The sequence below is a fragment of the Dendropsophus ebraccatus genome, chromosome 6 (assembly GCF_027789765.1).
Source record: "Dendropsophus ebraccatus isolate aDenEbr1 chromosome 6, aDenEbr1.pat, whole genome shotgun sequence".
In the NCBI taxonomy this organism is placed as follows: Eukaryota; Metazoa; Chordata; class Amphibia; order Anura; family Hylidae; genus Dendropsophus; species Dendropsophus ebraccatus.
Genome location: NC_091459.1, coordinates 68,241,194 through 68,256,229, shown reverse-complemented (window position 1 = coordinate 68,256,229; position 15,036 = coordinate 68,241,194). Strand labels below are relative to the sequence as shown.

The following is a 15,036-nucleotide window of genomic DNA, read 5'->3' as shown; positions in this document are numbered from 1 at the left end:
CCCAAAAGTTACTATATTGCATTATTTTTTACAATTTTACCAATTTATATCTTCATAAATGATATTTTGGGGGTCTCCTCATACATGTTATGGTAGAATGAAAGGCGCCATTACAAAGTACACCTAGTCCTGAAAAAAACATGGCCTCACATAGTCCTGTAGATAGAAAAATGAAAGTGCTAGAGCTCTTAGAAGGGGAGAAAGAAAAAACAAAACGCAAAAATGAAAATTGGTGCGGTTCACTGGGTCATTTTGGGCTTGGTCCTCAAAGGGTTAAATGGGCAATTATGGGGAGAATGTTATTTTTTTAAGTGTACTAAGTAGAGATGAGCGAACCTCGAGCATGCTCGAGTCGATCCGAACGCGAACTTTCGGCATTTGATAAGCGGTGGCTGATGAAGTTGGATAAACCCTAAGGCTATGTGGAAAACATGGATATAGTCATTGGCTGTATCCATGTTTTCCAGACAACCTTAGAGCTTTATTCAAGTTCAGCAGCCCCTGCTAATCAAATGCTGATCGTTAGGGTTTGGATCGACTCGAACCCGAACCCGGTTCGCTCATTTCTAGTACTAAGTGAAATGAAATTTTGCAAGCATTGCTTACACTCTCTGATGTAAAAGATATTTTTGTTATAATATATAATAATATAATATATAATAATATAATAATAATATTTAGAGGTTGAACATATTAATAATTTTTATCAAGTGGTCCTGACATTCAGGCTTTATTTGATAAGACGTCATATATGACAATGCTGGATGAAGAAAGTCCCATTCAAGGCTTTTTAGAAGAACAATGAGTGAAAAGGATTAAAGGGGTTGTCCGGCGATAAAAAATTATTCACAGAATAACACACATTACAAAGTTATACAACTTTGTAATGTATGTTATGTCTGTGAATGGCCCCCTTCCCCGTGTTTCCCCCCACCCACGCTAGAGCCGGAAGTGTGGTGCATTATACTCACCGCATCTCGTGTCGTCCACGGTCTCCGATCGTCAGCAGTGACGTCTTCTTCGGGAGGCCGGCGGATCTTCCCGAGTGCCGGCCACCCTCTGCAGCGTCATCCAAAGCTCAGCCGCGATTGGCTGAGCATAACTGATGACGCGGCAGGGAAGGGGGCCATTCACAGACATAACATACATTACAAAGTTGTATAACTTTGTAATGTGTGTTATTCTGTGAATAATTTTTTATCGCCGGACAACCCCTTTAACTACATCCAAAATGTCCTAATGGATGGAAGTCATCCAAGAGAAGACTACAAAGAATTATTACAACTATCACTCCTGTACCTAGGAGGTTGGTCTAAAAACAACTTTAGTTTCAGGATCCCAGGGGCTCTGCATCAAGCAAGGTGGATGGCAAAGGCAATATACGCAATTAAAATTGTCCTCTTTACTAAATAGTTGAATATTCCTAAACGTGAATTGAAAGGAATGAAACGGGTTAAACATTTTGTCAGCCTCATATATGTTCACTTTTGGCATGTGGCAATTGTAAGTCGATGGGCTCCAAAGAATAATTTGGATATGCTACAGCTTCTGAGCATGTACTCAGATGTCAAAAAAAGTGCCCTCACAGTTGCTAAGAGACACCTTTGGTATCTGACAGAAACAAACAGAGGATTGGCTTTTTTGGGCAAACGTATTACTGAGTCTGTAAAGGAAAATATGAATAATAATTTAGAAAGAAAACCAGCAAAGAAAAAGAGAATTAAATGATTAGAGGGTAAAAACCAAGTTTTTGAAGGAAAACAAGACCTGAGCTGTTTCGTTACTAATAAAACAAAGAGGTTCTTTCAATTGTTTAGAATCCACAACGTGACAGAATACTGCAGTGGTTCTCTAAGAAGCCATGTGAACGCTGCTCAGGTTGTCAATGATAACGCAGAAAGAGCAATTGCTCTGATAAAAAAGTTCAACAAATCGGTCAAGGACAAATATCAAAAACAATTCTTCTTGAGAACTGTCCAGCATCACAGAAAAGTAGTCACCAAATGAACAAAAGAAGGGATTGCATGATTCACTATACTACCTATTAACCCCCTTACCCTAAAATGACATCCAGGGGCGTCATGAAAAGCTGTCCCTAGCTGCGATCCGGCGGTGGGAGGAGGCTGCCGCATATTGCCTTCTCCCACCACCAATGGCCAGAGAGGAGGCACACACCCCACCGGGCAGTCTATGGAGAGATCTGCTGCCTCCCGCCAATCGGGTGCTGGGAGGAGGCTGCGGCACAAGCGGTGCCACTGCTGTGCGCCTCCCTGCCGGAGCCGAATTATTTATTCCGCCCGATTAACACCAAAAAAAAAAAGAGATATAAAGCTAACCAAAATTTCTAATTTTTGGTAATCACACCCCCTAAAACATATAGAAAAAGGAATCAAAACATCACATGTACACAAAAGATGTACCACGGAAAACGTCGCAATAAAAAAGAAGCCCTTACATAACTCCACTGGCAAAAAAAATGTAAACATTACCACTCTTACAATATGCAAGACATACACAGTTTTTATAGTATAAATGCCATAAACTATAATAAAAGCTATATAAAATGAAAATAGCGTATAGTGAGCGGTGTACAAAAAAATGATGAAAAACAGCTGCTAAATTGCGTTTTTTATTCGTATCACCTCATAAAAAATTAAATAAAAATCGATCAGGGTGTCACATGTCTCCCAGAATGGTACAGATGGAAATGTCAATTTGTCTTGCTAAAATGTGTTGGCACCGCAAGGCCTCGGTGACATGGTACAATGGCTCTGTCATGTCTGCGGCCTGTGGTTGAGTCAGGTGATGCACTGCGGCCACATATAGGGGATTACTAGAAACATTGGAATAAGGAGAATAAATATTGAGTTCAATTTCTCAGTTAGTATTTGCTGTATTAGAGGAAAAATGGATTAAAATTGAAAACCTGCCCAAAAAAGTTAATAAACTTATGAAATGCTACTTTGAATATTTTGAGGGGTGCAGTTTTTAAAGTGTAGGGATTTATGGGGGTAACTAGAATACAGGCCCCACAAATCCACTTAAGAACTGAACTGGTCCCTAAATAAATTAGAAATTGAAATTTTCCTGAAAATGTGAAAAATCGCAGCAAAATTTCGAAGCCCTCTAACATCCTAAAAAGTAAAATGACGTTCACCAAATGATGTCACCATAAAGCAGACATGTTGTAGATGTTGCAGTAATAATTAGTTTATGTGGCATGACTTTTTTTTCTCAGAAAAAGAGATTTTGAATACAAAGAAACGTACATTTTTGCGCAAATGTTTTTTTTCTTTTTTAACTACTGAGTGTATCAACAAAAGTATACCACTAACATAAAGAGGAATATGTCACCAAAAAACTATCTCAGAATAACAGTGATAGTTAAAAGCACCACAGAGTTATTACTACATAAAGAGAGAAAGGTCAAATTTGAAAAATAGGCCCTGGGCATTAAGGAAAACTTGTTTTCCATTAAAAGTACATTAAATGTTATATAGATGTGTCTATATAATGTATTGCCATATCTGTACGAATCTGCCACACTGGTAGCTGGTAGAAATCCAGGAAGTAAAGAAAAATGGCCTCTGTGCCAATTCACATTGTCTCCTGCTCCTTCTGCTCTCCCCCCTTAGGAGACAAATCTTCTCACATTGTGTGTGTTTGCTGAGATCAGGCTGATGATGCAGACAGGGGGCAGGGCGTGATGTCCCAGGAGGCTTGGCTGGATCCCCCAGTCCCCTGAGTGATTCACCATCTCTGACCAGCCAGAAGAAGCTGCTGCACTGATTTCACTGATTGTGCAAAGGTCTGCAGTAAAATTAGGGCTATGTTCACACATGTTTGAGCCTCATTGCAGTAGTGCAGCGTATTCACAAAAATGATGCAGTAACACAAGTAAATGATGCTATATGGCAGAGAGGATCAGAGCCGGCACTGCCAATCGGACCTGGAGAAAAAACGAGGCATAAACCAGGGGCGTAGCGAGGGGGGGGCTGGGCAGCTGCCCGGGTGCAGAGACCAGGGGGGGCGCCAGAGAGAGATAAGGATCACATTGGATAAAGCAGCCTAGAAGTGTCCTGCCCTGTAGGGAGACAGGGGAGGATTTTTAGTTGATCAGAGGTATTTCCCATACTGTACTGTCTCCTGGCTGCTGTTTAGCTATAATTTGCACAAAATCATTGCATTTTCACCACAATTTTGCTTAAATCAGGGCTAAATAGCAGCCAGGAGACAGTACAGTACGCTCACCATTTTATGACAAGAATGGACGTTGTTTTATTTCCAACGGCCATTCTTGTTCAAAAAAATACGTAGTGTGAACATAGCCTAATATTATTTTAAGTTTGTGATTTCTAGTTTTCAAAATAAAAAGTAATTAACATTAAAAATCTTTTTTTTGTTTACTTTTACAAAACTTATCAGAGTGTGCAACTTCTAAATATTATCCAATCTTCATATAAAAGCCATATGAAATTTACATCTTTGGAGAAATGAAGTCAGCTAAGATAGGTGCTATAAAGCCAATATCACAGAGCTCCTGTTTTACTGTGAAGCACTCCTGGGTCTGGCATGCAGAACTGCCTGCTCAGCCAGTTAGTCTGAGGTCGGATAATGATTGGGTGATAGGTAGCTGTTCTAGCTGTAAATGAAACTAAGGATTGTAGGAAAACCCTACAAGATAAGATTCTGGTGGAATTTACAGGGCATATCAATGTGTTAGGTAAGCTGTTATGCACACAAAGTGCACTGTTGAAAGGGAGGGTAAAAAATATCACCTTTCCTTAGTTGGCAGCATTCCTGGTTCTGCAGTGCAGTGAGGAACTTGTTTTGCAATTTGAAGGGAATCTGTTAGGTCTGTACCAGATAGAGAACTGCAGACACAGGCAGATAGGTCATAGTGAGATAAAACAAATGATGCCTTTGTCTTTGCTGATGGCCATTTGCAGAGTTATAAAAATGTGTTTTTCCTTGGAAGCTGAAGTGCCACAGAAGCGATGCTGAGCCAAAGCATGAATGCCACCTTACTCCTATACCCTCCCTGTCTTAACTAATTGTATAGGACTCTAGCCCTAAACATTAATTAGCCAAGTATATACAGAAAGGTTCACGGTAGAGGGACTTAATCACCCTTAATCACAGTACAGCTTACTAATTAGTTATAGCTATGGGTGTCACTCTACTCAATTACCAGAAAAACCCACCATAAAGATGAATACAAAAAACAGCCATGGGCATAGATTCTGAATCACTACAAAGTTTATTTATCACAATTATAATGATGACATGATAAAAAATAATATAAAAATATCACTAAAAAGTATTTAAAAACAACCAGATACAATACATATAAAATAGACAACAACAGCTGTGACCCTCATAGGAGAAATGGGTGAGTGTTGATACGATTTATGATTACCTCCGGTGTGTCTTGAGCCATAAAATTGCTGGGATAGCAGGTTTACTTTGAGGGAGGACATACCATTGGGACATACTCTTTACATTGACCACCCATTTAGCCTATGTTGTTGTCTATTTTATATGTATTGTATCTGGTTGTTTTTAAATACTTTTTAGTGATATTTTTATATTATTTTTTATCATGTCATCATTATAATTGTGATAAATAAACTTTGTAGTGATTCAGAATCTATGCTCATGGCTGTTTTTTGTATTCATTAATTAGCCAAGGAAGGGAGGGAGCGATGCAGAGGAGCTGTGCATGTGGTGGCTTAGCATCATCTCTGTGCCACTTCAGCTTCCAAGGAAAAATGCTATTTTATAACTTTTATTTCCCTATTATCTATCTACCCATGTGTGCAGCTCTGTATTTGGTACAGACCTAACAAATTCCCTTTAATCTCTAAATTTTGTAGTAAATTCAACTGTAAGTTTAGAGTGTAACTGGCAGTTATAAATTCAAAAATTAACAGTAAATGTGATATAAAGCAAGTTTGTAATTTACATTCATTATTTTCTTTTCCAGTTATCATGGAAAACATGGCACTTCCTGTGTTCTGACTCTGACTATTATTTTTAAGAATCTAAACACAGGAAGTCCAGTGTTTCCCAGGTCATCTAAGCGCTCACAGAGAAGGCAGTCATGTAATTGGCAGGCACAGAGAGCTGTGACACTCTATTCACTCAGTGTTTAGTCTCTTTGTTTTTGACCAGCACAAGACTAATAACCTTCATAAATGGAGCTTAATTGCAAACTGCACCTGAACTAGAGACAACAGTAGGGGGAAAAGTGGCCATGTTTTTGTAGCACTGGATAACCCCTTTAGCAGGGCCCATTTGTCATATGTGGCAGTAATTCTCCTGGCATGTACAGTAAACATTCCCATAGGTGCTCTGGTTGCAGTAAAAAATTATACCATGCTATATATCAGGGGTCCTCAACTAGCGGACCGCGGAGGCCAGCTGTCCGGACCCCAGGGCTCGGGCAAGTGTCGAGGGCCCCCTCGGCACTTGTCCGCCCCAGCACAGAACGCAGGTGCAGCGTTCAGGCACCCGGCCACTAATATCGGGCCGCTGTTAGCATCCCGCCCCCTCTCGCATCCCTCCACCGCCCCCCCCCCCCCCCCCGGGGACTAGCATCCACTAGTCCCCCCCCGGAGACTCGCATCCCTCCCCCGCCCCCCCCCCCCGGAGACTCCCTCTAGGCTCCGGATCCTCTCCCCTGGCTGGTCGCGTAGCTGACGCCGCGCTCCTGCGTGACGTCACTCGCTCCCTCCACAGCGGCGCGCGCAGTTGTCACTCGAGCCTTCAGCAAGCAGCCAGGACAGAGCTCCCTGCTGGTGAGTATTCTTGAGGGGGGAGAGAAGGGGGGTATGTAATTGTCTGCTGTTAGTATTAGGGGGCCTCAGTACAGGCTGGGAAGGGCAAGAGCCTCTGCTGAGACCCCTTAATACTAACAGTAAGTGAAAGTGTCATTATTTATTTATCTACTTTACAGGTTAAAGAAGAAGACGGGACTACTTCGGAAAGAAGACTATTGCTTTTTTATATATAATAAAAAGGTTAACAAGGGTTCTCTGGGGAGTTTTATTTCAATAAAGAGCTTTTTAAAGTTGTGTTTTTTTTCTTACTTATTTTTGGCTTAGTAGTGAAAGCTATCTAATAGATGGCGTCCATTACTAAGCTGGGGCTTAGCGTTAGCCAGTAGAATGGCTAACACTAACCCCCCACTTATTACCCCGGTACCCACAGCCACCAGGGGTACTGGGAAGAGCCAGATACCGTCAGGCCTGGAGTGTCAGGAACTGACAATCCAGGACTGGGCGGCAGCAGGCTGGTATTATTAGGCTGGCAACGGCCAAAATAAATGGCCCTTGCCACCCTGATAGTGTCAGGCTGCTGCTGCTTGGTTTTGTATCTGGCTGGTTATGGAAAATAGGGGGGACCCCACGCAATTTTTTTAAATTATTTATTTATTAAACTAATGCATGGGGTCCCCCCTTTTTCCATAACCAGCCAGATACAAAACCAAGCAGCAGCCTGACACTATCAAGCTGGCAACAGCCAAATAAGTGTCCCTTACCATCCTGATAGTGTCAGGCTGCTGCTGCTTTTGTTTTGTATCTGGCTGGTTATAGAAAATAGGGGGTACCCCACCCATTTTTATTTATTTATTATTATTTATTTATTTATTTATTAAATTAATGCATGGGTTCCCCTTTTTCCATAACCAGACAGATACAAAACCAAGCAGCAGCAGTCTGACACTATCAGGGTGGCAAGGGCCATTTATTTTGGTCATTGCCAGCCTAACAATACCAGCCTGCTGACGTCTATTCCTGGATCGTCAGTTTCTGACACTCCAGGGTTGACGGTATCTGGTTCTTCCCGGTACCCCTGGTGGCGGTGGGTACCAGGGTAATAAGTGGGGGTTAGTGTTAGCCATTTTACTGGCTAACGCTAAACCCCAGTTTAGTAATGAACCACTTTTAAGCCAAAAATAAGTAAGAAAAAAAAACACAACAACTTTAAAAAGCTCTTTATTGAAATAAAACTTCCTAGAGAACCCTTGTTAACCTTTTTATTATATTTAAAAAAAGCAAAAACCCTTCTCTCCATAGTAGTCCCATCTTCTTTATTTCAAACTGTAAAGTCAAATGAATTAAATAAATAAAGACACTTTAACTAACAAGCAGATGTCTACTGTCATTATTAAGAGATCTTAGGGTCCATTTACACAGAAAGATTATCTGACAGATTATCTGCCAAAGATTTGAAGCCAAAGCCAGAAACAAACTATAAACAGAGATCAGGTTACAAAGGAAAGCCTGAGATTTCTCCTCTTTTCAAATCCATTTTTGGCTTTGGCTTTAAATCTTTGTCAGATAATCTTACTGTGTAAATAGACCCTAATGGTGCATTTACACAGACAGATTTATCTGACAGATCTGTGAAGCCAAAACCAGGAACAGACTATAAACAGGGATCAGGTCATAAAGGAAAGACTTGGATCTATCCTCTTTTCAAATCCATTCCTGGCTTTGGCTTCCAAAATCTGTCAGATAAATCTTTCTGTGTAAACGCACCCTCAGAAGAGGCTCTTGCCCTCCCCAGTCTGTACTGAGACCCCCTAATAATGACAGTAGACTTAAAGAGGTACTCCGGGCCAGGGTTATTTTTTGTGTATGGCAAGCAGGGGTGGATATAGAGGCCGCCGGCCCTAACCTCCCTGATTCCAGCGCCGGGTCCAGGATTGCACTGCCCCATTCCCCTATCCCGCTGCCGCTTCCTGGTCTGAGCTGGAGTGGGGCTAGCATTTGTTCGATACTAAAAATGTATACTGATGTCATGGGTAACATTGTTCTCAGTATACAGTTATTTGAACAATAACAGGGGTGGACTGGTAATATGCATGATGATGATATTCCCTCTTGTTTACTGGTATTATTGACAATATATAGGTTTTGGTATGCTGGATTTGTTCAGTTTCAGTTGATGGTGATTTGTATAGAAATATTACTCTTTTCATACTTTATAACTAATATTGGTCATAGTGTCTGGCATTTTGTCACTACTGGTATGATGGGAATAATATTTGCATGAGGAGCTAAATAAAATATTGGGGTCTCTGTGGTACCTGCTGTTTTACTGTCGCCACATGATTTGCTCCAAGGGGGCCCACTGAGGCTCTGTTGCCCTAGGGCCCATAAAAACCTGGAGCCGGCCCTGGCTACAGCCATTGGAGCTAATGCAGCAGAGGAGGAGGGATGTTGTAACTTCTTGCCTCCTGCACCAATCAGACAGGAAGGCAATGGCTGGGAGAGCTACACAGGCATAACGAGAAGGTGCCATTTTATACTGGGATTGATGAGTATGAAGTGTCAGTGAAGCAAGCCGGGGATGAGATTGGTTGTGTGAGAGAAACTAAAGTTAAAAATAATAATCAATTATTTTTTTTAGGCCATATCTATCAGCAGAGCAGCAGAATAGCACAGTGTTGTCAGAATAAACTGCAGCATAGCACAGTGTGGTCAGAGGAAATTGCAGCATAGCACAGTGTTGTCAGACGGACAATTTTGCTCAGTCACCCCTATTTGTGGCTTGGTAGGCTAGAGGTCCATAATTGGCTAGCAAAGTCAAGCCCCTGCAACATGTAATAAGCCATGGCTAGTGCTTTAAAAAAAAGAAAAGTAGATTCAGAAAATCGAGATTTTAAATCTGAATGGACAGATAAATACTGTTTTATTCTCACGAATGCAGCTCAGCCAAAGCCACTGTGTTTAATATGCAATGAAACAGTGGCCCTGATAAAGAGTAGTAATGTAAAAAGACATTATGAAACAAAACATAGAAGTTTTGAACAGAATTACCCTCTAAATTCGGAGATACGGGCAAAAAAAATTAGTTCCTTGACTGCTTCATATGAAGCATCTACAAAGCGGCTTGTCAGCTCTCTATCCCAACAGGAAAAAACGACAGAAGCATCACTGAGGGTTGCTTGGATTTTAGGTAAACACAAGAAACCATTTTCGGATGCAGAGGTAGTTAAGGAATGTATGGTCGAAGTTGTAGGCACCATGTTTGAAGGCAAACAGAGAGAAGAATTTCAGGGGAAAATAAAACAAATTCCCTTATCTGATTCTACGGCAGCACGCCAAACTGAAATAATTTCGGAAGATCTGCTCTCGCAGCTTCAGCTTAAAGTTAAAATGGCAGATTGTATTTCCTTAGCTGTGGATGAATCCTGTGATGCCACTGATAATGCCCAGCTCATGGTATTTGTAAGGTTTTATGATAAGACACAAAATGTTTTTTGTGAGGATCTGCTTGGCATGACTGCACTTCACACCCATACAAGAGGGGAAGATATCTTTGAAGCAATAACAAAAATCCTGAAAGACAGGGGCATCAACTTGGATTCTGTGATTTCAGTTGCAACCGATGGAGCTCCTGCTATGATAGGAAAAGAGAAAGGGCTGGTGGCCCGCCTCAAAGTACTCAATCCTAGCTTGATCTCCTATCACTGTATTATACACCAGTCTATCTTGTGTGCCAATTTGGGGGAAAAATATGCAAATATTATGGAAAATGTTATGAAGTTGATTAATTTTCTCCGGGCTCCTTCAGCACTTCAGCATCGTCTGCTTAAAGATTTTCTCTCTGAGGTCAATGCTGCATTTAGTGATCTACTTGTCCACAACAATGTCCGATGGCTTAGTAAGGGAAAAGTCTTAGAACGCTTCTGGAGCATTCGGAATGAGCTGGAGACATTTTTAGCTGAACAGAAGACTGAAAAAGCAAAAGAATATTTGACATTTCTCCGTAACAAAGACAGCATGGAAATTGTTGCTTTTCTAGCTGATATTACGGGCCATTTAAATGATTTAAATGTAAAACTGCAGGGCAAAAATCAAACTATATTCGACCTGATGGAAGCAGTGAGGGCTTTTCAGAGGAAATTACAGCTTTTCTATTGTGATATGCAAGAGACCTTGCTTCATTTTCCAAAGCTTAAGGAACATATCCAAGAAGCAAACACCAAAGAAAGTGTTTTCTGTAACCATGGGGGCTTTATGCAGAATCTTATTGACAATTTTCAAAGTAGATTCCAAGATTTCACAATTGGACAGGAAATATTGCTGTGCATTAAAAATCCTTATCTGGTTAAAAATGTTGGCCAGTTTGCTGCTGAGGCCCATGATTCTTTTACATGGGCAAGTTCAGCTACTCTACAGATTGAAATAATTGATCTGCAAGAAGATGCAGCTCTGAAAGCTCAGTTTAATGACTGTGACTCAATTACATTCTGGACAAAACTTGTTATCCCAGCTAAATACCCCCTGCTACAAAAAATTGCAGTCAGTGTTCTTACTATGTTTGGTTCTACATATACATGCAAATCTGCATTCTCCACAATGAATCTGGTGAAGAACAAGTACCGCACTCAGATCACAGATGAGCATTTGCATCAATCTGTTCGAATGGCAGTCACCCCCTTTGTACCTAATTTCAAAGGACTGGTGAGAGAGAAAAAATGCCAGTTCTCCCACTAAGAAGCATCAACTCTGTTTGTAAATAGTTCTACAACGTTTGTGAAAAGTTATTAAAACACGTTTCCTACTGATGTTCAGCTCGGACCTTCACCTAACAATAGACTCCGGTAAGTGGACCTTCACTAAAAGTTGTTGAGTACCCCTGCTATATATGTTTTTACAATGGGAGTCTATGTAGGATAGATGCCATCAATTGGTATACATTTGGAAATTCTAGTCTTTATTAGATTGTTTTGGTCCCACTAGGGAACTTGAGCATGTGGACAAGAGTACACTTGTGTAATACAGCATATTTTACCATATTTTGTACAGGAATAAATTGGGGGTCCTGCGGAGTATGTTGTTTTCCATTTGTGCTCAGGCAGGTGCTATAAATTAAAAAAAAACAATACTTACCTTCCTTGCTTTCCTGCCACTGCCAATGTCACAGAGCTCCGACCCCACTGTGAAGCACTCTTGATAATCATGTGGGCAGGGCTGCACTGACATGGAGCCTTTGTACTCATCAGCTGTCAGCATTTATTCATAATTCAACAACTGAACCATCATGTAATGATTAGATATGTTTAGGGCCTTTAGATCATGTCAAAAATTTTTGGGCAGAAAAGAGAATTTAGGTTGATTCCGCAGTTCATATGAACCAGTATGATGTGAAGGATCAATTTAAAAGGCATGTCATTGCCTCATCAGATAAAGTTCTTTATTGCGGATCTGTCACATTACAGAGACTCGTTCACTATAATACTGGTACAACATATATTGTGCTCTTTGTCTAATGGAGAAAAACAAACAATAGCGCAGACTCATAGTTATGAATTCATCAGGGAAGTGTTCCCCCCGCCGTTCCTTGCTTTTTCTACCAAGTGACTGATGGACCACTAGTCACTGACATCTTTTTGCAAGTCACGAGTGAGAAAGACGAAATGAGATGAATCCTCTGTTTCTTGTTAGGCTCCATTAGCCAAACAGCTCAATATTTTTGTGTTGTTTTAGCTAATAGTACAGTGGAAATGTCAACATAATATGCAGTCCTTAAAGGGTTATTCTACTCAAACATAACTTTTCATATATTGCTGCCCATGCTGAGACTAACAATTCATTCCATAATTGTTATTATCCATTCAGCTTCCTTCCCTTAGATCTGAGATGCTGCTTTCTGCTGAAGACCCCCCCCCCCCCCCCCCCCAATGTACTGTTCAGTGCCTGGACCCTGAAAAGTACATGGGAAGGGGTACAGGATCCCCTCCCCCCTCACAATACTGCTTGCTAGGCCATGGTGCAGGGGAGAGGGGACACTGTATATTTCATAATAAAGATCCCACCCAGATACCCAGATACTGTTTAGGCCTAGTGGATGCCCCCAGCCCTGCGAGACTCCGCCTCTGCAACTTTGGCCCCACCCCCTGTCACCTGCAACCCCCTGCATTTTCCTTACCTAGGCCATGGCAGATGGTGGTGGTCTCCTTCAGACCAGGCAGGAGGGGGCGGTCTGTCCTCTCTTCCAGGGCAGCTACTTGCAGGGAGCAGGGAGGAGCAGGGAAGCTGTGAGCTGTGCTGCCTGCTCCATCAGTGAAGGAAGAGCCGTCAACGCTCCACACCATCTCCCACGGCGACCATGGCTTAACCCTGACGTTCATGGCCCCGCCCACTCACTGGAGACCATGGGGTAAAAAAAAAATTTTTACCCCCTCAAGGTGCCACCCCCCCCCCCCCCCCCCCCCGCAGGGGGCCGCCCTAGGCATCGGGCCACGAGTGCCTAGTGGCAAATGTGGCGCAACATGTAGATCACAGATGTCAAACCTGCAGCCCTCCAGCTATTGCAAGACTACAGTTACCATCATGCCTGGAAAGGATACATTAATTTACATTTTTGGAGCCAAAATGCACCAACCTAAGGCTATAGTATGTTCCCACACAGTATTTTTGCTCAGTATTTTGTAACCAAAACCAGGAGTGGATTGAAAACACAGAAAGGTTATGTTCTCACACTGTTGAATTTGAGTGGATAGTTGTCATTTATTTGCGAATAGTTGAAGATATTTTAAAACTATGAAACAATGAACATATGAAATAACGGCCATCATTTGCCATTAACCCCTTAACGACATCGGGCGTAAACTTACGCCCTCGCGCCTTGGTACTTGGCGCATCAGGGCGTAAATTTACGCCCGATGTTTCCCCGATCGCTGCGTGTTCGCACACAGCGATCGGGGAAGATGGCCTGCTATAAATCATAGCAGGCCATCTTAGCTTCACGGCACGGGGGGGTGGTTAACACCCCCCGTGCTTACGATCGCCGCTATAGGCTGATCAATTCAGATCAGCCAATAGCGGCGATCGGAACCTTTCCGGGTCATCGGTGACCCGATGACCCAGAAAAAAATGGCGGTAGGTGCTGTCCGAGGACTGTAAAAATGGTGGTCACCGTGCCACCGGCCCGATCGCCGTGAACGGCTGTCCGGTACCGGCCGGCCGTTCACGACGATCGGGCCGGTGGCACGGTGATCAGAGTCCCACAAAATAGTAAATACCTGCCCTGGACCCCTCGGCTAGGTAGCCGAGGGGTCCAGAGCAGGTATTTGTACATTACTCACCTGTCCCGGGCTCCTGATCTGCGTCTTCCGGGTTCGCGGCGACCTCGTGTTCGTTCGGGTCTTCGGCTTCCTCCGTGACGTCACGTTCGGCTTCTCTCGGCTATTTTCGGCTCCAGTGTCGGCTTTTTCCGTATTTTGCGCTCTGCTGCCCTCTAGCGGCTGATATGTGTAATACACTTATCAGCAGCTACAGGGATGTTCAGAATGTAGAAAAAGTTTTGGGTTTTTTTTCAATTTTTTTTTTTCTATTTTCCGCACCCTATCGCCGCTGAGTGTTGATCAGCATCGCACGAAAGTGCGCTGCTAATCAGCAACTCCTCCTTTTTGGCGTAGGGTGTTTTTTTTATATTCTACTGCCACGGTCTGCTTATAAGTGTCGCACATAAGTGCGGCATTTATCAGCAACTCCTTTGTTGGCGTAGTTTTTTTTTTTATATACTTACTGTAAAAAAACACACGTAAAAAACACTACATTACAACACACTACATTGAATAAAGTTTGACACTACACCACTACATACCCCATATACCAATCCCCGTATAAAGATGGCCCCCAGGGTGTTTTCGGCGTCAGAGGGATACGTTATTATTGCCTCCGACACCGAAACAGCCAGTGAGGATGAATGGGGGGGTCCTTCTTTCCTCCATTCATCCTCATCATCCTCATCATCCAGTGACGTGTCTGGGGGTAGCATAGCGTACGCTGCCCCCCCAGACACGTCTTTTCCGCCAGTACCGTCCCAATAAGAGATGACGGTATGGAGTGAAATTCTACAAACTCTGTGAGAGTACCTCAGGGTACACTTACAGATTTAGGGTACGTGCACACTGCGGAATGGCAAAGGATAACCCTTTGTGCATTCCGCAGCTGGCACCCACCGGCGGACTGATGCGGGCGTGCGTCTCCGCCCGTGTTATAGACTCCATGT

General features: G+C 42.5%; 1 protein-coding gene across 1 annotated transcript; it reads left to right on the top strand.

Annotated features, from left to right (window-relative positions):
* Window positions 1–9,623: 9,623 nt before the first annotated feature.
* Window positions 9,624–11,513, top strand: LOC138795215 (zinc finger BED domain-containing protein 5-like). The gene has a single exon (XM_069974211.1). The coding sequence runs from the start codon at window positions 9,624–9,626 to the stop codon at window positions 11,511–11,513; it is 1,890 nt and encodes a 629-aa protein (XP_069830312.1).
* Window positions 11,514–15,036: the final 3,523 nt, after the last annotated feature.